Source organism: Hordeum vulgare, chromosome 2H (assembly GCF_904849725.1).
Source record: "Hordeum vulgare subsp. vulgare chromosome 2H, MorexV3_pseudomolecules_assembly, whole genome shotgun sequence".
Classification (NCBI taxonomy): Eukaryota; Viridiplantae; Streptophyta; class Magnoliopsida; order Poales; family Poaceae; genus Hordeum; species Hordeum vulgare.
Genome location: NC_058519.1, coordinates 582,005,223 through 582,027,473, shown reverse-complemented (window position 1 = coordinate 582,027,473; position 22,251 = coordinate 582,005,223). Strand labels below are relative to the sequence as shown.

Genomic DNA, 22,251 nt, shown 5'->3' with positions numbered 1-22,251 from the left:
GTGGGGTCCATAAGGAAAACTAAGGTATATCAATGCCTCCTTTTAATAGAGAATCGGAACAAAGCACTAACACATCGTGAATACATGAACTCCTCATACTACGGTCATCACGGCGGGGGTCCTAACTATTGTCACTCTGGGGTCTATGGATCATAACACATAATAGGACCATACAACTTGCAAGATAAGATCCAAAACACTCTCATATTCATAGAAACATGATAGTTCCAGATTTGAAATCATGGCACTCGGCTACGATCCAAAACACTCCTCATACTAGGTCATCACCGGAGGGGGTCCACGTGGGATGCCAATAATACGCTCCCAGACCGGGATACGATCAAGTTTGTATTCATCAACACATGTAACGTCATCATACTCTTTCATAACAACGTCGACGTATGGGAACAACTAAGGGCCACCGTTCATCACACAATTCCAGTCTCCTAGACACATAAACTGGCCAAGAAAGAGATTTGGCTTGAGAGCCTTGAAGACCATTCCTTGCGCCAGCGTCCACGCGTTCCTCATCGCCATAAACATGGCAACATGGCTGAAGGGTTTGAGAGTATGAACCCTAAAAATTACGAGCCACCTTGTTTCCTCAATCAAACCTTCAATCTCACCTAACAGAACAAGCTCATCCTCTTCTTCCCCATGGAGATTCACGCCCGAGAACCTGTCCTCCACGTTTGCCTCAGATCCGCGCATATCATGCCCATCTCTGCTTCCAAATGTGGCGACTGTCGGTGCCTTCCCATTGCTTGTTTTTGCCATGCGGACGGACAAGAGCAATCTAGACCACTCGGGGATCACGCCAGATCAGTCCACGACCAACCCGAACGCAATAATTGATGAGGGACACGAGGTAGATTTGAAATCCTAGCGGTGTGCCGCTAGGGGAAACCAGGAACCGTAGCTGCCCACGGGCAAAGGACTTCGGTTTGTCGAGTATCATATACTGTCTTTCGTGACAACGGGTTTCCATGTATGTAATCCTTGTATCATCAATGAAAAAAAAATATTTCGATCAAATCTTTGTGAAACAAGGTGAACACTTGCCCATGTCGGCTTCATGGCGGGCTGCTCCAAGAGAAAATTTGGGCTTCGTGGCCTTGGATGCATGATCCAGAAGGCCGAATCCCTCAGAGAAAAGAAAAGGAAGGAAAAGGGAAAGAAAATCCGAGCACGCACCGCACGACGCAGGGGGTGGGGCACGGAGGAGGTCCCACCCGCAGCCTCTCCACGACACCCCCTCGTTTCCTGTCCCGCAAGAAAGGCAAGCAGAGAGCAAAGGAAAATAAACCAGCGCAGCCCCCGTCGCCGTCGAGGCCTCCTCACGCCTCACACCCCCCATCCCACGCGGCCACGCCCCTCCGGGCCAGGTGTTGAAGCACCGCGGCGGGGACGAAGCAAGCGCGCCGCCGGCTCCCGGTCTCCTCCGCCTCTGCTCCCAAGCGTAAGCCCTCTTCGAATCACTGAGGCGCGGCTGGACCTCCCCTTTCCTCGATGCGGGTTCTTACTGTAGTTGGCGCGGCCGCAAGTAGTAGCCAGCGCCTTCCCCGTGCGCCGCGGGCTCCGTTTCCGGCGTGCGTTTCGATGCGAGTTTTGTTGCTGTTACTGACGCTCTTCCGCTGGTTCTGTGTCGCCCGATTCGAGGGTTTGTGCAAATGTATCATCCGGGGTTCAAGTAAGGATTGTTGATGCCTAGTTCGTTCGCTCGATTCCGACTGGAGACCCGAATTTCCCCCCCTATGACTACCCTGATTTTGATTGTGCGGAAGAATTACAGCCGCTGCGGTTTGGAAATTTTGGGTGCTTGTTGATACAAGCTATGTCAAGGATCACTTGCGTGGTCACTCTGCAATGTAGTTTTTGCCGTGCCTTGTTAGAAGATTTTGCCCCATCATTTGGTGCAAACGGGGTTTGCTGTTACGGTCGGGATGGATAGCGTGGTTTTCAGTTAGAGAAACAGGGATGGGTGTACTTCTGTCATGCGGGTGTTGATAATTAGTAGTTTCATACACATTGTTTCTCTGCCGGTCAAGTTCAAGTGAGAGTTGTGTTATGGTTTATCCTCATTTCTTTTAGTCATCGTTACCATTTCTGTTGCTTTAATTATGTTTCCAGCTGTTTGATGTGGACTTTTGTTTGTAACTGCTGCTCTTCCGCCAGTTTGATTTGGTGTTGCCTTAAGGTTTTATGCAAACATAGCATCCGGGTGGAGTAAGAATTGTTGGTTTATGGGTTGTTTATCCTATTCCAACTGGAGACCTGAATTTTCCCTCTGATTAATCTGATTTTGGTTGTGCTGACGAATTATTGTTGCTGTGATTGGGAAATTTGGAGTGCTTATCGTCAAAAGCTAAGCTATGGCAAGGATCGCTTTAGTGATCGCACACCCATTTGATTCAAATCACGGAGTTTGCTGTTATGGTTTGAGACAACAGCATGGTTAACAGTTAGAGAGGCAGATGACATCTGTCCTTTATCTTTTGATGTTTGAATACCTATGGTTTGCCGAACTCTTTGGCACCATGAAATTGAAGTTCTCATGATTGAAAATTTTCGGATTTAGCATCCATAGTTATTTTCTGGCCCTACAAAACTTAATGAAGTTTCAGGTTGATATGTATATGTTGATAACTAGTAGTTTCATACATCGATGCTCTGCTGTTGAATTATGGTTTATCCTTTGTCAGTTAGTTGCCGTTAACAGAGTTTGGTAGTAGTCTTGTTTTCTGCTTTAATTATGTTTATTCTCCATCTTTCATGTTAATTGCTTTCATATTTCAGGACAGTTTCTTTAGTGCACAATGTCTGGGTGTACAGCAATCTTGCGGCGGTCATCTCAGAATCTTATGGAGTTATCAATTGGGTCCATATCTTCTGGTGCCTCTTTGAGGGGATTCAGCAGCTGTGCAAGGGGCAGCATAAAACCAGGCAATTCAGTTATTGGGCAGATGAAGGCAATGGATCGTTTTCCTCCAATCAATGGTGTGTCAAGAGCCAGTATAATCCCACTTGCTGCTCATATGGGCACTAATTGGTTGAATACTTCAAAGCCCAGTTTTAATCCATTGCCAGGACCTTTAGGTGTTTCCAGCATCCGCCGTGCATACTCATCAGACACTGGAATTAAGCCCGAAGTCCCAATTGTTCCTCCCACTGAAAATGCCGAGGTTGTTACTGGAGGCACCACTTGGATGGACATGTTTGAAAATGCTCGCAGCACCACCATTGATGCTACGGCTGATGCAGGCAAGAAAGTTAAGGAGATGACTGATGCGGTAACACCACACGTGCACCAGTTTTTTGAGACATATCCAGATCTTGAAAAGGTAGTTGTTCCACTTGGAGGAACATTATTTGGTACACTGATGGCATGGTTCGCCATGCCTATCATCTTCAAGAGGCTTCATAATTATGGGTCCCAAAACCCGATATCAGCACTTTTGGGGAACTCAATCAATACAGATGCTTCATATGGCACCAGCATTTGGAGTGCATTGGAGGATCCTGCAAAATACTTCATCACATTTATGGCATTTTCAGAGATGTGAGTTTCTATTTAACTTACCTTGCACAACTTTGCCATTGTCTTATCATGTTGTGGTGTTATTTAAAACTTTTCTTATATGTGTTGCCATTTAATCTGGACTGGTGTATTTCATTTTGGATCAAATTGGCGCAAGTTTAATTGTAGTATGGTGACGTCCGTCTTGTCCCTCTGTTTTGCAAAAACAAGAGAAGCAGCTGCTACTTTTAAAAAATTCTCTAGATTGGCCATATTTCTTTAATATTTGAAAGAGAAACGTTCTACCAAAACTGAGGATGCTTTGTTGCCTATTTTTTTCTTAATGATACAACAGTACACATTCATTTATATGCATTAATAGTATGGATGCTTATGCTTATGCTTATGCTTAAGTTTTAGCCTGATAAAAAGTGGCATATTATGTTCTGGGGATGTTCATCATTTCTGATGTTTTCTTTCATTCATCAGGGCTGCAGTGATCGCACCAAGTGTATCACCTTATTTTCCACAAGCATTGAGGGGCGCATTTGTGCTATCTGTTGTCTGGTTTCTTCATAGGTGGAAAGCAAACTTTATCACTAAAGCTATGGCCAACCAAACTGCCTTAGTTACTGACAAAGCCAGGTTATCAGCTTTTAACCAAGTTTCATCATTGGGACTGATTGCACTTGGTGTAATGGGTCTTGCCGAGGCTTGTGGTGTAGCTGTTCAATCAATATTAACTGTTGGTGGTGTGGGAGGTAATATTCAAAGCTTTTTTGAGGAATAATTGTGATATGCCCATTTGATAATGCATTCAGCAATCATTATCTGCACTAGAAAAACATCAAGATTTAATAACCAAATGTAGTAAAAGTAAGCGCTAAATAATTGTGTATTTTATCCTGTTGGTTCTTTGACTGGAATAGTTTAGTATCTTCCTTTTCTTTCTGAAAGAATCTTTTACTTAGATTTTTTTCATTGAACCCGCATTTTGTTTCGTTTGCCTACTGTGCTGTGCAAACTAGTTTTCACGAATGAGATGTGGTTTTTTATGTATGTTAGAACAATATGATACAAGAATGGAGCCGTGTTGGAACTTTTGGTCCTTACCAATAGCTGCATAATATTTATCTTCTATAACTCATTTATAGTTATGCTACGCATGCTATAATGCAGAAATCTTGTTAATGAATATTACAGTCTTCAGCAATTTGCACGTAAATACTACAGCATGCACTATTTCTACCTGTGTGCGAGGACTCTTCATATTTCTTGATTCAGTAGTCAATACTCCAAACAAAACTAAAGTCCTTTTACATTTATGTGCACTGCAGGTGTTGCTACGGCTTTTGCTGCTAGAGATGTCCTGGGTAACGTGCTGAATGGGTTCTCCTTACAATTTTCTAGGCCATTCTCAGTTGGAGAATACATAAAGGTGCCTTGTCATATATTGATATATATGTGATTACTGGACATATATTGTTAGAGCTTGGACCATGAGTGTACCATACTATGAAATTTCGTTGACCTGGGACTGCATGTGTAATTGTTTTATCTAGTATACGTAGATGTTGATAAATGGCAAATGTTTGCTGTGTGGTAGGCACAAGTTGGTGCTAGTAAGTTGTAAAACCATATAACATTTAGTAATATGAGCTCATGATTATCAAATGCCCTAGGAGGGTAGGAGATGTTGCTTAAGCTTGAGATATGTGCTTGATGCATTCCCTGAGGAAAAATAGAGCTACTGAGTCATGGTAGTTGAGAGGCTTTGCGAAAGGAATAAACAAAGTTGACCTGAGACATGAAAACCCACTTATATACAGTTATGACCCCACATGTTTGTTTTAATGAATAAATACACTTCCCTAAATGACTAAGGTTATGAATATGTCTAGTATCTCACGTATGTTAGATGTGTCCCTGAGGTGCAAGTGTTTCATCTGTGTATCCTGCTGTGAGTGCAAGTGTTTCATCTGACTAAGATTATGAATATGTCCCTGAGATGCAAATGTTTCATCTGACTAAGAGTCTAAGACTATGAATATGTCTAGTATCTCATGTATCTTCTCGAGTCAGAACGTTACCTTATTTCTCAATGTAGTTTATGTTTGCAGATAATCATACGTGACCACATGCCAATTATTATCTTTTATTGTTTTATATAATCATGTAGCATATATAGACTCCCTAAGTAAAATATTTTCCTTTGCAGGCTGGGTCAATAGAAGGCACGGTAGTCGAAATAGGACTTACTTCAACTTCAATGATGAGTCCAGAAAAGCTTCCTTTTACAGTACCCAACTCTCTGTTCTCGAGTCAGGTATCATCACATCCTCTACTGGATGCTATATTCAGAAACAACACATATTATGCCCAACATGGTGTGCACCATCTTACATTTTCTTCCCATTTTGCTGGTCATATTCTGTTTTTCTTGGTTCAAATTTTTTTGCATGTTTTTTTTATCACTGGATGGTATTGATATCACTATGGTATTCTGAATTTCTTCTAGTTAGCAATCTGTGCTGCAATGTTCTGTCACATGGATTGGTTAAGGCAACTTGATTCACTTTGCATATTTAGATGTATGTAAATGACCCTGGAATCATCTGTGTGTGATATTGAACTGCTTCAAATAGTAACACCCTTGACATATTTACCCAATGCGACAATCATTAGACACACCATAAAGGCATAAATTCCGAAATGCCTAGGAAGCACGCAAACGAGAATTTGTGGTAAATGGTAACCTTGCACACGTATCACACGCAATGGCAAAAAAAAAAAAAGATCAGCTATAGTAGTTTTCAGTTATATCTCAAGCATGACAAATTCAGAACTTCGCGTCTACAGTATTTACCAGTTACACTGCTAAAGCTTACTATTTACTAAAATTCAATTTGTTAGGGTTTTCTCCAGACCACAACATGTGGGGACTTTTCGCACTGAGACTGGGTACAGCCTTTTTAGAAGTTCAGGATTTGTTTGAATTGAACTTTGTACATTTTATAGCCTTATTGCAGCTGTAATGGAGTAAAACACGTGAATTTTGGGGATTGAAATCAACTTTGGATGATGCATTTCCTCTACGAAGTTTGGAGTAGGAAAAGTTCGCTCAAATATTTTTGTCCATTTTATTAGTTAAACTATCCCAGAAAGACGACAAATGTCAAGAATAATGCTGTTTAGATTTTTTCAGACGATTATAGGATTATCAGTATCATGGCGACCTACCTTCTCTCATGTGGTTCTTTGAATAATTGCAGATTATAGTGAATAGATCACGAGCTCAGTGGCGAGTAAGTGTGACCAAGATTCCTATAAGACTTGAGGATATTGAGAAGGTTCCTGCTGTAGCAGAGGAGATAAAGGCTATGTTAAGGTCCAACCCAAAAGTTATCTTGGAAACAGATGCTCCTTACTGCTACCTCTCAAGATTGGAAAGTTCATATGGAGAGCTTGTGATAGGGTGCATCCTCCAAAAAATGGTGCGTTCAATTTCTTTCATTCAAAGTTATTATGTTTGATTTCAGCGAGGCATTTGTTTGGATGATAAGGTGAAGAAAGTAGTGGCTAATTCTCACAGTAAGCACCGGATAAAAGGTCAAATGGTTAACCTGGCAACATTTGTGTACATGGATGTTTTTCCTTGACACGGGTTAGTGGTTGAGAGTAGAAGAAAACACATGACTTGAAATTTTATGTAACCCTTTGGGTTGGCACCTTTAGCATAAATTGGTGATCAACACTTAGTAGATTGCATCGCATCATCTCAAACTGTTCTGTTGAAACCAACTTGTAAGCTGCTGTTGATGCTGCTGTTCTGGAGTTGTGCTGCAACAAGACTAAGAAATATGATGATCCAAAATAGCGTGTCTCATCGAAATAAGCATAACATAACACGTTTTTCTGTCAGTCTGTCCAGCTTAACCAGTTTGATGTTCACAGTAACTTTATCCACAATTCACCACAAGGGCGTAGCCACATAGAACAATTGCTTTTGCTGTTCTGTAACCTGCTGTACTAGTGCAAATTTAGAATACTCATTATTGTCCTTTTTTCTCTCTGACATGAATCTCTTGCACATTTTCAGAGAAAGGAAGAGTTGATTTATGCAGAACAGGACATTCTTTTGGGAGCTGCCAGGATTATTAAGTCACATGGCGTTGAATTTGGAAGCACCACACAGTGCTGCTGATTCTGATGTTGTCTCAAACTCAAGTAGGGTAAGTCAATATTTGGCTGCTTAGCTTACCACCGATGTGAGTTTGGCAGTTTGCTCATTTCAGTTGGTACGATGTTCTGAACAAACATGATTGATTGGATTAACCATTTTTACTCATTTCTATCCTTCTTTAGTAGAGTTTGGCTGCTTATCACAGTTTTGAATAAGTTAGTTTTGTAAAGGAAATGACGAGGTAATTGTATCTTTGGCAGGTGAACGTCGTTAGCCTGGAGCAGTACATATGCGGTGGGTAGAGGAGATTTTGCTTGGTGTGCGAAGGCAGGGATCTCTTTCGGAATCAAGGTGGGACTTTTGTTGATGTGCTAAATTTGGCGACATGCATCATCCGTTGCCGGAGAATATATTACTGTCAAGCGTTAAAACATTTTGCGACGTACGTTGATTAGTGAGTAGGTTTTCCACGATTCGTCGGTGTGTTCAAGTCGTGGTAACTTCAAACACATGCAGTGGCATGATCCACATGAGGGCCCGGGATTTGGCCTTGGAACTCTAAATGCTGGAACATCGACATGCGTGCAAGTATTGTTTTGACGCATGGATAGGCGTGATAGACACCTTTGTCCTGAACCGGTGTGTCGGGGACCATGTTGACACGCGTCGTTCGGTTTTTATTTCTAGATCTGGCTACCCTTGAATTGATGCCCCGGTAGTCCTATGCATATGCTCGTTAAGTAGCCTGTTTGTACTCTGTTCAGTACGTAGTACCACAGTAGCACACGAGTAATTGAAGCATGTGTCGTTTGGGATCAAAAGGATAGCCGCCCAGCAGCAGTCTGCTGATGCCATGCTACGTTAGCACAGGGATGGCATAAAAATACTCATCAAGTTGGGCAACGCCTTTCGCTCTCGTTTCTAGGACTAGGATGGAATCGGGAGCGACATGAATCACGGGAGAACGTTGGCATGTGACCTCCTTTTCATGGCCATGTGCGTGCCGACAAGTGTAAATGGTTTTTGGTTGTGGCGGTGCGCCACCTGTTGAACCAGCTTCAGCGAGCATTTATAGCTCTGTTGCTGATAGTTCGGAGGAATCAATGAACACTCTCTGCCCTGTTTGGATCCTAGGGTTAGAGTTAGATTGGGTTAGAGTTGAGCTATCTAACTCTCAAAAATTCAAACAGATAGGGTTAGAGTTTCCAAGAGGTGCCTTTTTGGTTAGACTTAAGTGGGGACCAAACAAGAAAGAAAAAAATTCACATCCAACCGCACAAGATCCCTCCCACCAACCCCGCTCCCGTCGCTCCCTCCCTTCTCACCATCCCGTCTGCCCCGTCCCAGCAGCGCCGCGTCCCGCCAGCAGGCCGCCGCGCCGTGCCCTGCCCCGCCCCAGCCGGCTGCAGCACCGCCCCGCCCCGCCCCCGCCGGCTGCACCCCGCCCCGCCCGCCGGCCGTCGCGCCCTGCCCCGCCGGCCGTCGCGCCCTGCCCCGCCGGCTGCAGCACCTCGCCCCGCCCCGCCCCCGCCGGCTGCACCCCGCCCCGCCCGCCGGCCGTCGCGCCCTGCCCCGCCGGCCGTCGCGCCCTGCCCCGCCGGCTGCAGCACCTCGCCCCGCCCCGCCGGTTGCAACACCACGCCGCGCCGCGCCCCGCCGGCTGCAGCACCCCGCCCCGCCCCGCGGGCTGCAGCGCCCCGCCCCGCCCGCCGCGCCGCACCCCGCCCCGCCCCGCCCCGCCTCGCCGGCTGCAGCACCGCCCCGCCCCGCCCCAGCCGCCGTCTGCAGCACCCCACCCCACGCCGTCCGCCACAACCACACAACGACCGGCCACACCAAATCCGACACTGAACATGAACAAAAGTAGCCAAATGATTGGGAAAGAGCATTTATTATCAATCTAACCCTCTCATCCAAACACCTCTTGGGTTAGAGTTAGTTCAGGGTTAGTTGAGGGTTAAAATCTAACTCTAACCTCTAACCCGGTTAGAGTATCCAAACAGGGCCATCACCTTCATTATGCTCGGGGGATGGGGGCTGGTAGATTTGGTCGTCCCTGCTGCCAGAAAGCGTGCCAAACCCCTACACATGCTGTCGCCGGACGTGCTTTCGCGTTTTGCCCGTCAAGGCCGAGGCAAGCCACGCCGGGTGCCAGAAACGAAGTAAAAACCGACGCGCTGACCCACAATTTGACACACGAACACAGCCCCACACACCAGAACCGTGAGGAAATCCTCCTGTTGCCATCCCATCACCCCGGCCCCCTTGTGAGTGTTTGCCGAACGCCTGGATCTGGCCACCAAAGGCTGGAACCAAGCTTTCCCCAAGTCCAAATCCAAGGTCCCACAACACACACCACCACGCCTTTTAGCACAGCGAACCTGCATGCATGCCCTGCCACGTCCCCGTCAACTGTGTGGGAGATGCAGCGGTGCGATGTATAGGAAGTCTAGCCAAAGCTTCGAGTTCTTCTCGTGCCTGGTGACTCGTGAGGCTCAAAGCAGCAGCACGGTAGGCAGGAGATGGCCAAACGAGGCCCTTGTTTGTTATACGTACCTCCAGCAAGAATACAAGAAGAGAGAAAAAAATGATATTGAATCGTCCTACAGTATTTTCCTAACAGGCTAGTCCGCTAGACTACTTGGCTGAACTCGCCGTCCCTGCATACGCCCACGTCGATGGTCATCGTCTTCTTCCCCTCCTTCCCCACCTTCGGCGACGACAGCACTCTACAGCAATTCCTCCTCGGCGACTGCACAACATCCGTGTGAGCTATATACGTCAGTAAACAAACTTGCCAAAGCCAATAGTATAAGCAATGTTTCGGCACACATCAGCAATCCTTAATAAACATACTAGTACTATACTGCAACATTCGCGCAGGCAGTCAACTAAAAATAGTTCGCAATTACCAGCGGAGACGTGATCTCCTACCATTGATGGGTTTTTTTAACTATCTGGTATTGCAATTGCAATTCTATGTTTGGATGTATAGTTAAGTGTGTCCTCCTTTTTAATTACCAGCAGTTGGGCCATTTGTATATGCTTAAAAGGGAGGGAATCGAGTTTAAGGGAACGAGAGAAAGGGGATTACCCGGTCCCATATCCCGGGGTCGGGCCTCTTGAGCACGACGATGTGATCGAGATGCGCGTCCGGGTCGGTGATGTTCCAACGGCACGCGGGCCGCGTCTCGTTCGCGGGGCGCCACCGGTCGTAGCGCGTCACCGTTGTCTCCCCGCCGAGCGCGGCCTCCGCGCCGCGCGCCGACGACAGGTAGTACACGGCGGGCTTGTGGCACGGCGTGCGCGCCAGGGGCCGCGTGTTGAACGCGTACGCCGTGTAGTCGGCTCGCCGGTACCAGTTGAGGAACGTCCGCGCCGGCATCTCCATCTCCCGCGGCGAGGTCACCCCCCTCGACACCAGCACGGCGAACCCCCACGCCACCGACACCGTCCACCGGTTGGCCCCGTCGTAGCAGATGGACTGCTGCATTATCCCCGCCGGGTCCAGCTTCACGGGCCCGTTGAACAGCCTCCGCACCGCCGCCGGCCGCGCGGGCGCGTTGGGGAAGAGCGGCTGCACGACGTCCAGGTGGTGCAGCGTCACGATCGGCGCCACCGGGTGCGCCGCCAGGAGGCCCAGGAGGTCCCCGTAGACGTCGTACTGGTGGAACCCCGGGTGCTTGGTGAGCGGCACCCCCAGCTCCGCCATGCACGCCTGGATCCGGTCGTCGCTCCCGTAGAGCGCCGGGTATCGGCGGATGCAGCCGTCCTGAATCCGCGCGAGCGCCTCCGCCAGCGGCCTGCTGATGGCGAACCCGCCGCCGCCGTACGCCATCCCGTAGGAGAAGTAGATGTTCTGCAGGTGGCTCTCGGAGAGGGAGCCGATGTAGTAGGGCTGGCGGTGGTCGAACTTGTTGAGGACGGTGAGCAGGTTGTCCGGGAAGAAGACGGTGTCGTCGTCGCCCATGACGAACCAGCGCACGCCGGGGAGGCCGAGGCGGAAGGTCTCGGAGACGATGCGGGATATGCGGATGGCGGAGCGGTGGCCGCGGCGGTGCGTGTAGGGGAAGGCGGAGGTGTCGGAGGAGATCTTGATGGCCGGGAGCCCCGTCCGCGCCGTGGACATGTTGGACTCCCGCACCTCGCGGTCCAGCCAGACGTAGCCGCGCATGGCGCTGCGCGGGCGCCACCACACCTTGATGTACTCCTTGCGCTTGTCCCAGAACCGCGACGACGCCGCGATGCCGAACACCACGTGCTGCAGCGTCGTGGCCGTGGACGCCGCGGCCTTGTTGTCGACCACGGCCGCGGCGGTGCGGTTGGTGGAGACGCGGGAGGTGACCGCGGCGGAGTCCGGCGGGCAGGAGGCGGCGGAGGACGAGGAGGCGGCGGAGGCGAGGAGGAGGTGGAGCGTGTAGAAGAAATAGAGGGCGGTGAGGGGGAGGAGGAGCAGGAGGAGGAAGCGGAGGAAGGAGCCGGTGACGGTCTCCTTGCCGCCGCCGCCGCCGCCGCCCCCCTTCATTCCTGGCGCCGCCGTGCCCGACCTCGCAATGCTGACCTCCTCTTCCTTCCTCGGCGGTCCGGGTGGGATATGCTGACCGCGACAGGTATCGGGGAGGGGAGTGGGGTTCTGGCGAGTGAGATTTGGGAGATTTACATGGGCGGGTCGCGTGGGCAGCAGCCACGGGAGTGTGCCAGGTCGCCCATCCCCTCCGCGTGTTGCTCTGCTTCTGGTTCCCTTCCTTGTGTATCTATCTCTCCCTCGCCGCAATCTCTGTCTCACTCTCTTCTCCTTCTCTCTTGTTCTAGCATCGGCTTGGCCTTGGACTGGGATTGAGTGGGGGTTTCGGGTGCGGTGGGGTGGGTGGGGCGGCGCCTTTTCGAGGTTTCTCCCGTGCCGGTGCTGCACTGCCTGCCTGCCTGCATGTCCCGTCGCTAATCATGTTCACATTTATTTTAATCTTTTTAGTGGAAAGTTAAGATTTATTTATTCCCCTCCAAAAAGCCTACTATCAATTTTATTTATGGCAAGGTGCTGCCTGAGGATGGATGATTGGTTGCTGTGATGACGTCCAGATTACAGAAGCGCGGCGCGTTCGTCAATTGATCTGCAGATTTCGGCCTGCCTGGTTGGGTAGATTTCGGGGAGGTGCATTGATGCACCAGCTGTTGCTGTACCGGCTATATTTGTGTTAGAGCATCTACAAGGTACAAGGACTTGACAAATCCGATCTTGATATAACAACGTATTTGGATGAATTCTTATATTTCGCTTCAGCATCCATGTATTTTAATTCATGCAAATTCATGTAGCTTGTAGATAACAAATGTTTGGTAACGAAAATAAATATTTCTTTCGTTCCTAAATATTTATCTTTGAGAAAATCTAATTGGTAGCATGCGCACGGCTGCGTTGCCCTGCCGCGGGCGGATCGATCCGTTTAATCTAAACATATCGTGTGGGACCGTTAGATTAGGGAGGGAAAAGAGTTTTGCATTCTACAGATAACGTACGATTTCATTTCTTTTCATGTTTAAAACTTTTAAAAAACTATCTACAAAACCGTTAATTCAATTGATGATCCGTGTTCACCATTGGCTTTCTCGCGACGAGTTCTTCGAAACTAGATCCCATGTCGATATATTTCGTCAACTATTTTTTCATTCATACTTGTCATATTTTTTTACCCATTTGCCATATTATTAACCACTTGCTTGCCTTAAAAAAATAACTTGATTGTCACTTTTTAATGTTGTTTCGTATAAAAATCTTGTAAAATATTTCATTATACATGATATAAAAGCATGTCATTGATTGTGTTTGCCAATTTAAAATATACCAACTTATCATAACGAGGTAGGATAAAAATGACAAGCACAAAAAATATACGTGGCAAGTAAGTGGTTAATAATATAGCAAGTGAGTGGAACAATGTGACAATTACGGAAGAAAAAATAAAGTTTGTCGAAACATGTTGACATGGGATCTAGTTTCGAAGATCATGTCGCGACAAAAGCCAATGGTGAAAACAGATCATCGATTGAATTAACGGTTTTAAAGATAAACATTTTTGAATATCAAGCATTGGAGAGAATCTTTACGTCTATATTTAGGTGCATATGCATGCGAGGCGCCGCATCTCGTGAGTTGAATCCCTCTTTTTAAAGATTCAACTACGGACCACGTAAGAAGCAATATTACACTTTAAATTATGTCTATATACATCCGTATATAGTCCGTAATGAAATCTCTAAAAGATAAATATTTAGGAACCGAGGGAGTAGTATTTACGTAAAATTTATTTAAAGTGCACAACTCAATCATCGTTTTTTTATATTTCCATTATAGGTTCATATATAGTCCCAAGATCATTGAGTAGTTGCGTATGCACATGATGATCTGAAAGATTCTGATACACTTGTAAAAAAATCATAATCTGAGCTGCATCTTGATCTTTCGAGATTTAATCTGAGCATTCCTAGAAATCCTCTGGCGTCTCCAATAACCAACAACTTCTCCATGTCCAAGAAATCGAAGAACTCATCTTGACATTTGGTCAAGTTTTGTTAGCCCATAGTCCTCGTTCGACGAATCGTCAAAATTGATCGTTTTCATGGAAAAAAGTCACAAAAAACCAGGTCGGACAATGTGTCCAACACATAGAGTGCAACGAGGAGCTCGGGAGTTGCCGAACATATCGCGGTGGCGTCCGTGCCGGCGACGACGTCCCGGGCTACGAGGATGGGAGACATGTGTGTTGTGCCGGTGTTGACGACGCACACGCTTGGAATGGTCGTGGAGCACGCGACACGACGAAGATGCGAGACCGACGTCACGGAGGAGGAAGAAGAGAGGAGAGAGTAAATATATGCGGTAGGTTGAGGGGGTTGATTTGGTGCAAATTGCGGTGGGTCGGGCTGTCAGATCCAATATGAGGCACACACCCGTACGCCCCTATATCCGTCCCATATTGGGGCTGGATATAAGAGATGCCAATCATTTCAGACGTTTGAGGCTTATTTAAGACGCTCGTCTAGGTCGCATTTTCGTGATCGGTCAATGATCGGACCATCCATCTGAACAGTTGAAACTGGTTTGAAGCGTGCGACTATAAATGCTCGTAGAGCATGTATAGCCGGACTTAGCAAATATGACTTACTAAACGTCCACGAACGCAGTGACCGACCGTGCCCCTTATTTGTCCGTTCGCGCATCCATATTCCTCATTTTCTTTCTCATATGTGTGATCACTTGCACATGATTGATGAAAAGAAAGAGAGAAAAATGAAAGAGTGAATAAAAAATGTGGTCTCGGATGGGGTGGCTTCCTACGTGGCGGACTGACCGAACGCGTCCGGCCACATCCGCGAGCCCTTATATCTTTCCTATATTTGTCCTTAATATGAGGGTTCACAAACAGAGTTGATGTATAGAGATGATACGACGGATCTCGTTGGATCATTTTTTTCCTCTTTTCTCGTGTTCGATCATTGATTGGTCATGTCTACGGGCGTATGAAAGATTATTTAAGACGCACGACTATAGATACTCTTACGAAGCACAGTAGGTGCTTTCAGGATGGGAGTGCTCTGATGTGGAGGGAAGACCTCTCTCTAGGTTATTTTTTTCTTTTTTGAATTGAGACGTCGTTCGTATGTAATAAAAAGTGGCAGCGTCTTGCGCAATTTATATCCGAAAACACACACAAAAACCGAATTATAAAGTGAAATTCCTAAAGTATAGTGTCGAAAAACCGTACTCCGAAGGCAATGAGGACTTTATAGCATTTCTGAAAAAAAAAATCAAAATTTTCGGTGATGTGCATGTAATGGGAGAGCCGTTTGTGCCAATGATGAGGTGACTAGGGTGACTTCGTAAATTTTCAAGATAATATGCCGGCTCAGTCTTTCAATGGTGCTCATAAAAATAAAGTATGTAAATATGTTTATGTGATAAGTGTATACGCGTGTATATATTTGTGTTTGTACCGTGTTAAAAAAACAGAACAAACGGACATGTCCAATGTGAGGAGTGCCTACCACCTTTGCCATGGCTGATCATGAAATGCAGTTCGGTGGTGGTGCTTCTGGCTCAAGCCCGGGTGGATCGAGGATAACATTGAGCTTAATTTGGCAAGCAAATGTCTTGCAAAAAGTAAAAAATCAATGTCCGGAAAGCGTGAACTCAAGCGTTGGCAATGACAAAAAGTAAAGTTGTTCATCACCAGCAAACGCGCGCGACTTATCCCATTTGCGGCATGCAGGAATGCAGGATGAGTCTTCGTTTCATGCCTTGTCCGTCTATGCGACAGCATGCGCCTATTCTGGCCGCTTTCCGACGGAGAGAATGTCACAATTTAGAATATTTATTCTAAATAGTTGCATCTACATCCATGTATTATGTTTCAAGTTTCATTTAAATTTAAAATAGGGATGATGAAATCCCAAGCACCAATTTAATCCTCGGAGGGACCGAATTGCCGCCATAGTCTTTGTCTTTGACCTCAGATCCGTAGGTCGTTGTCAACCAATTCGTCATCCATGGAGCTTTCCCGACCAGGCCCTTTGCGCCACTAGAACGGGGTGAGCAGGAGAATCTCCCCCCTACCCCAGCACCCCTTGCGCATCCTAGCACCGATCCTCAGCATAGCTATGAGGTCCTTACTGCTGCCCATGTCGCCGTCGTCGATGTAGGGCACAACCGTCACTCCTGAGCATGGGATTGAACTCCTGGAACACCTAGAAACCCAATTGTGTGCCATGCTTACTTCCCCGTGCACCGCAGCGCCGCAACCACGCTAACCCGAGCTCCGGTTGTCGCCCTCGTCGTTGTTGTCGTCGTTTTAGACCTCCCTGTTGTCAGCCAATTGCACCACTGGACGCGGCGCACACCTAGCCACCCGTAGCATCTCCCCGCGTGCCAAATGGTCGCAGGAGGAGCGATTCCGGCGAACCTCCGCCATTTGTGGTGGTGGTCATCGGTCTGAGCCACTCATCGATTGATGGGGTTATAGCCCTAGGGTAGGATCATAGGCCTGACCTAATAAGTCCTACCCAATGGCACCTCATTATTAGCTTGAGGATCACAAGACACCTACCGACTGGATTAAGACAACCTCTGGTCCACTCGGTAGAGAACCACTCAAAGGATTATCTTATACTCGACGTCCGGATTCCACTCGGTGAAGACCAGAGCCCAGTCGACATAGAAGTCCAGAAGCCACTCCAGCGAGGCTAACGGTCAGACGTTAGACTACTGTAGTTAATGTCATTTATGGCATACGTTGCATTCAATCTCACTTATTGCACCCTTGAAGGTTGGACACTTATGAGGGGCAACACACTCTATATAAGCCACCCCTCCCCTCTGGCACAAGGGTTCGCATTCTGTAACACCTGCATTCCACTCGACACAAAAGCTCCAGAGCACTGAGACGTAGGGTTGTTACCTCCACCGCAGAGGGGCCTGAACTCATACAACCTTGCAGTAGCTAGGACTCTGCCTCTACTTTCGTACCCTACACATCTACTGTCAGGCTTATACCCACGACAGTTGGTGCCCATCGTGGGGCAGGCGTCTAGGCGACTTCCGGCAAGTTTGCATTTTTTTCTCCTTCACCATGTCTCCCGGCGGTGATTTGTGCCTAGGTCACGAGATCGTTTTCGGCACACTCGTTGATCCCAGTTCGCAAACGATGATTTGGCACACTCGTCTTCGTCGCCGACGATTCGGCATGGCTTCGGGAGGCGCCTCTTGATGTCGAGGCGCTTCCAGTTCGCGAAGCAACGTTCTTCCGCGCTAGTTCGTGCTGAGTTCTTCTTCGGCCACCGTCGACTCCACCGTCGACTGTGCTCCCCATCGCACGTTGCAACAAGCGATCCGGTCGCTCGCGGCTCCAGCGCTGGGTGCGTCATGCACTCGCGCGTCAAGCGTCTTCGCCGCAGGTGGCGGCCATCGAACCTGCTACACCTCCGTGTGCTGCATCTCACTCGGTGTCAGATCCATCTGGCTCTTCTTCCGAGTGCGAGAGCTGCAGCCGTGTGGCGGAGATCTTCATGGCCGGCTCACACGAGAGCCCGTCAAGGACCAATCGGGATAAGCGGGAAACCGGAGAGACTTTGGGTGCATGTCATCATCCGTGTCGTCCAGCATCTGGTCGGCATTCTCATCATGACAACATCGAGGTATTCCGCACGCCTGTCCTCAATTTGGCTGCGGACGCAAGGATTGCAGACTCCATCCAGCCGTCAAATTCAGAAGCGGGCAGAGGGGTGCAGCAGATCCGTGCCCTGTTGTAGGAAGCGCAGCAACAGAATTCCGTTGTTTCTCAGTCTCACAACAGACTGCACAACAATTCCGTCCGAGCAGACACAGTTCGGTCGGTTTACAGCCCAGGTTCTCCCCAACATCGCAGAGGAGGAGATCACCGAGAAGATCAACACAGAGACCAGGGGTGAAATCCGCTTCCCCCCGGTTCAATCGCGAGGATCGCCATCACTCACGCTCTCCTTCGCAGAGTGGTTCATACGCGGCCCGGCGCAACGACGAAAGGCGATCGACGGGTGATGACCGCGACCAAAGGCGTGATGTAAGGGACTATCTCACTCAGAAGAGAGTTGATAGAGGCCGAGCCCATCGTGAAGGATACGACGATGATCGTCCGACTGGAAGTGGCTCTGTCATCTCTGGCCCCGAGTGTTTCAGCCGAGCAATCCGCTCCGCTGATATTCCCCTCAACTTCGGGTTGGCGGCCGGAATAAGCAAGTTCACTGGAGAATCCAAGCCAGAAACATGGCTAGATGATTATCGAGTGGTAGTTCAAATCGGCGGCGGCAATGAAAACGACGCAATGAAGCACTTGCCCGTGATGCTGGATGGTTCGGCCCGTGCTTGGTTGAATCAACTAGTTCCATCAAGCATATACTGCTGGGCAGACTTGGCCCGAGTGTTCATCAAGACCTTTGAGGGCACTTGCAAGCGCCCTGCTGGTCTCTTCGAGCTACAACATTGCATCCAGAAGCCGAGTGAGTCTTTGCGCGATTTCATCCAGCTCTGGACCACTCTCCACCACACGGTGGAGAACGTCACTGAGCATGAGGCAGTCTGCGCTTTCAAAGCAGGCGTCAGGTACCGAGAGTTGTACATGAAGTTCGGTCGGACAGGAGATATGTCTATGAGCAAGATGATGGAGATAGCAACCCGCTATGCCAATGGAGAAGAAGAAGAAGACCGCCTCCAGAGCGGCAAAGGCAAAGCAGTCGACGGAGATGCCAATTCCAACCGAAAGCAAAAGGAGAAGGTGGAGCGCACACCACCGGAAGAAGCGGCCGCTCTAGGAGCGGGAAAGTTCAAGGGAAAGGCCAAGAGCCGATTCCCCCAAGAAATTCAAGAAGCAGTCGGGACCAAATATGTTTAGGCACTATGGATGGAGGGAGTGGTTTCAACATCATGTATGCCGACACTCTCAAGGGGATGGGGATTCCGATGTCCAAACTCAATGACATCAATATGCAGTTTCATGGAGTGATCCCAGGGAAGAAGGCCAAGTCACTCGACCAGATCGCGTTAGATGTCGTCTTCGGCTTTGACAAGAACTTCCGCAAGGAGAAACTCATGTTCGAGGTGGTGGACTTCCAGAGTGCCTACCATGCATACTTGGTCGTCCAGCATATGTACGTTTCATGGCCCGACCATGTTACGTTTATTTGAAGATGAAGATGCCAGGGCTGAAGGGAGTCATCACCATCACTAGCGATCGGCAGAGAGCAGAAGAATGTTTGCAGCAGGGCTCCAAGATCGCGGACCAGCAGATGGCAATGGCGGTGCTCGATGAATACCGACAAACAACAGATTCCGCCGAACTGATGTGCTCAAAGAAGCCAGCTTCCGAGTCTGCATTCCAGTCGGCAGGCGAAATCAAGAAGGTCAGCATCCACCCAACGGATCCCACCGCTGCCCCAACTAACATGTCAACAACTCTTGACCCTAAATAGGAAGCTAAGCTCATCCAGTTCCTCTGTGAGAACTGGGACATCTTCGCATGGAAGCCCGCTGACATGCCTGGTGTACCCAGGGAACTGGCTCAACATCGACCGAGGGACGACCCCAAAGCTCGACCTGTCAATGAACATCTGCGTCGGTCCGCCACGCAGAAAAGGAAAGCAATCGACGAGGAAGTGGCTAAGCTCCTAGAGGCCAAGTTCATTCGCGAAGTTTACCACTCCGAGTGGCTCACGAATGCTGTCATGGTGCCTAAGAAGGACAAGTCACTCCAAATGTGCATCGACTTCAAGCATATCAATCGGGTCTGCCCGAAAGACCACTTCCCACTCCCCCGCATGGATCAGATTGTCGACTCGACTGTGGGATGTGAGCAATTGTCTTTTTTAGATGCTTACTCTGGGTACCACCAGATCCGTCTGTATGGCCCAGATGAGATAAAAACAACCTTCATCACCCCGTTTGGGTGCTTCTGCTACATCACTATGCCATTCAGTCTCAAAAATTTAGGAGCCACTTTTATGCGCATGATTCAGAAATGCCTCCTCAACCAGATCAGTCGGAACGTGGAGGCATACATGGACGATATTGTAGTCAAGTCACGCAAAGGTTCCGACATGCTGACTGACTTGGCTGAAACGTTCGCCAACCTTCGAAGGTACGACATCAAGCTCAACCCAGCCAAGTGCACATTCACAGTCCCCAACGGCAAGTTACTTGGTTTTCTCGTTTTCGAATGAGGAAGCAATGTTAACCCCGAAAAGATCGGGGCAGTCGTCCGAATGAAAGGCCCTGTGCGAGTGCACGACGTCCAGAAGCTTACATGATGTTTGGCAGCATTAAGCCGATTCATATCTCGACTCGGAGAGAAAGCCTTACCATTATACCGACTCATGAAGAAGTCATATACCTTCGAGTGGACTCCCGAATCAGAAGTTGCATTCGTCGAGTTAAAGACTCTGCTATCCACCCAGCCAGTTCTTGTTGCTTCGTACAGCAAAGAGCGACTGCTCTTATACACAGCGGCTACAAAACAAGTTGTCAGCATAGTCCTGACAGTCGAGCGAGAAGAGGAATGCAAGGCTTACAAGATTCAGCGCCCAATATATTATGTTTCTGAGGTATTGACTCCTTCCAAGCAGAGATATCCCCACTATCAGAAGCTTCTTTATGGGATTTACATGTCTGCAAAGAAGGTAGCTCATTATTTTCAAGATCACTCGGTGTGTGTGGTCAACGATGCCCCATTGTCAGAAATCCTCCACAATCGGGGTGCATCGGGCCGAGTGGCGAAATGGGCAATGGAGCTATTATATTGTGACATAAAGTTCGAAGCCAAGAAAGCCATCAAGTCTCAAGCTCTGGCAGATTTCATGGCTGAATGGGTGGAACAACAACAACCAGCCCCTACTCACTCGGCACACTGGACTATGTTCTTTGATGGCTCGAAGATGCTGAGTGGTTCTAGTCCAGGCGTGGTTCTTATATCCCTGAAGGGAGACAAGCTCAGTTATGTATTGTAGATTCACTTTGATTCCTCTAACAATGAGGTAGAGTATGAAGCTCTCCTTTACGGGTTGCGTATGGCCATCTCACTCGGAGTCCGACGCTTGATGGTATACGGTGACTCGGATCTAGTGGTTAATCAAGTAATGAAAGAGTGGGATGTGAGAAACCCTGCCATGACTGGATACTGCAATGCAGTAAGAAAGCTTGAGAAAATGTTTGAAGGTTTGGAACTTCATCACATTCCTCGATTGAAGAATCAAGCTGCTGATGAATTGGCAAAAATCGGATCCACTCGGAAAATTGTTCCCAGTGATGTTTGTTTGGAGCACATACACACCCCTTCGGTCGAGGAAGATCCATTCACTGAAGAACCTCCTTGGCCTACAAGTGCATTTGATCCGACTGAAGTTGAAATCCCAGCAATTGTCGATCTGATCATGGAGACTCGAGTGGTCATGCCCGATTGGACAGTGTCGTATATTGCATATATCCTGAGGCAATAACTATCTGAAGATGAAGACGAAGCTAGACAGATCGTCCGCAGGTCAAAAGCTTTCACGGTCATGGGAGATCAGCTCTATAAGGAAAGTGTGTCTGGCGTAGCCCAGCGATGCATTTCCCCTGAGGAAGGCCGACTGATTTTGGAGGAAATTCACTCGGGAACCTATGGTCATCATGCATCCTCCAGAGTCATCGTTGCTAAGGCATTCCGAGCTGGATTCATCTGGCCACGTGCGGGTGAAATGGCCAAGGAGCTTGTAGACCGCTGTGAAAGATGTCAATTCTACTCCAACAAATCACACAAGCCGTTATCTGCTCTAAAGACAATCCCCCTCATATGGCCTTTTGCCGTGTGGGGCTTGGACATGGTCGGACCCTTCCGTACAGGGCAGGGCGGATTCACTCATTTGCTAGTTGCAGTCGACAAATTCACCAAGTGGATAGAAGCCAAGCCAATCAAAAAGCTAGATGCACGCACTACAATCAAGTTCATGAGAGAAATCACTTTTAGATTTGGGGTTTGACACAGCATCATCA

General features: G+C 48.1%; 2 protein-coding genes across 3 annotated transcripts; one reads left to right on the top strand and one right to left on the bottom strand.

Moving 5' to 3' along the window:
• Positions 1–1,297: 1,297 nt before the first annotated feature.
• LOC123427429 (mechanosensitive ion channel protein 1, mitochondrial-like) lies at positions 1,298–8,336 on the top strand. Of its 2 annotated transcripts, none has more exons than XM_045111474.1 (8): positions 1,298–1,459; positions 2,797–3,559; positions 4,007–4,278; positions 4,855–4,955; positions 5,736–5,843; positions 6,790–7,011; positions 7,617–7,749; positions 7,961–8,336. In XM_045111474.1, exons 2-7 carry the CDS (start codon positions 2,817–2,819, stop codon positions 7,719–7,721), a joined length of 1,551 nt encoding a protein of 516 aa, XP_044967409.1. In that variant the 5' UTR covers positions 1,298–1,459; positions 2,797–2,816; the 3' UTR covers positions 7,722–7,749; positions 7,961–8,336. The 2 variants fall into 2 exon arrangements, with proteins under 2 accessions (XP_044967409.1, XP_044967410.1); XM_045111475.1 differs by having other exon boundaries at positions 1,301–1,459; positions 2,802–3,559.
• Positions 8,337–10,214: 1,878 nt separating this feature from the next.
• LOC123427428 lies at positions 10,215–12,553 on the bottom strand. The gene is made up of 2 exons (XM_045111473.1): positions 10,795–12,553; positions 10,215–10,452 (listed from the first exon to the last, which is right to left on the bottom strand). The coding sequence occupies exons 1-2, from the start codon at positions 12,223–12,225 to the stop codon at positions 10,333–10,335; spliced, it is 1,551 nt and encodes a 516-aa protein (XP_044967408.1). The 5' UTR covers positions 12,226–12,553; the 3' UTR covers positions 10,215–10,332.
• Positions 12,554–22,251: the final 9,698 nt, after the last annotated feature.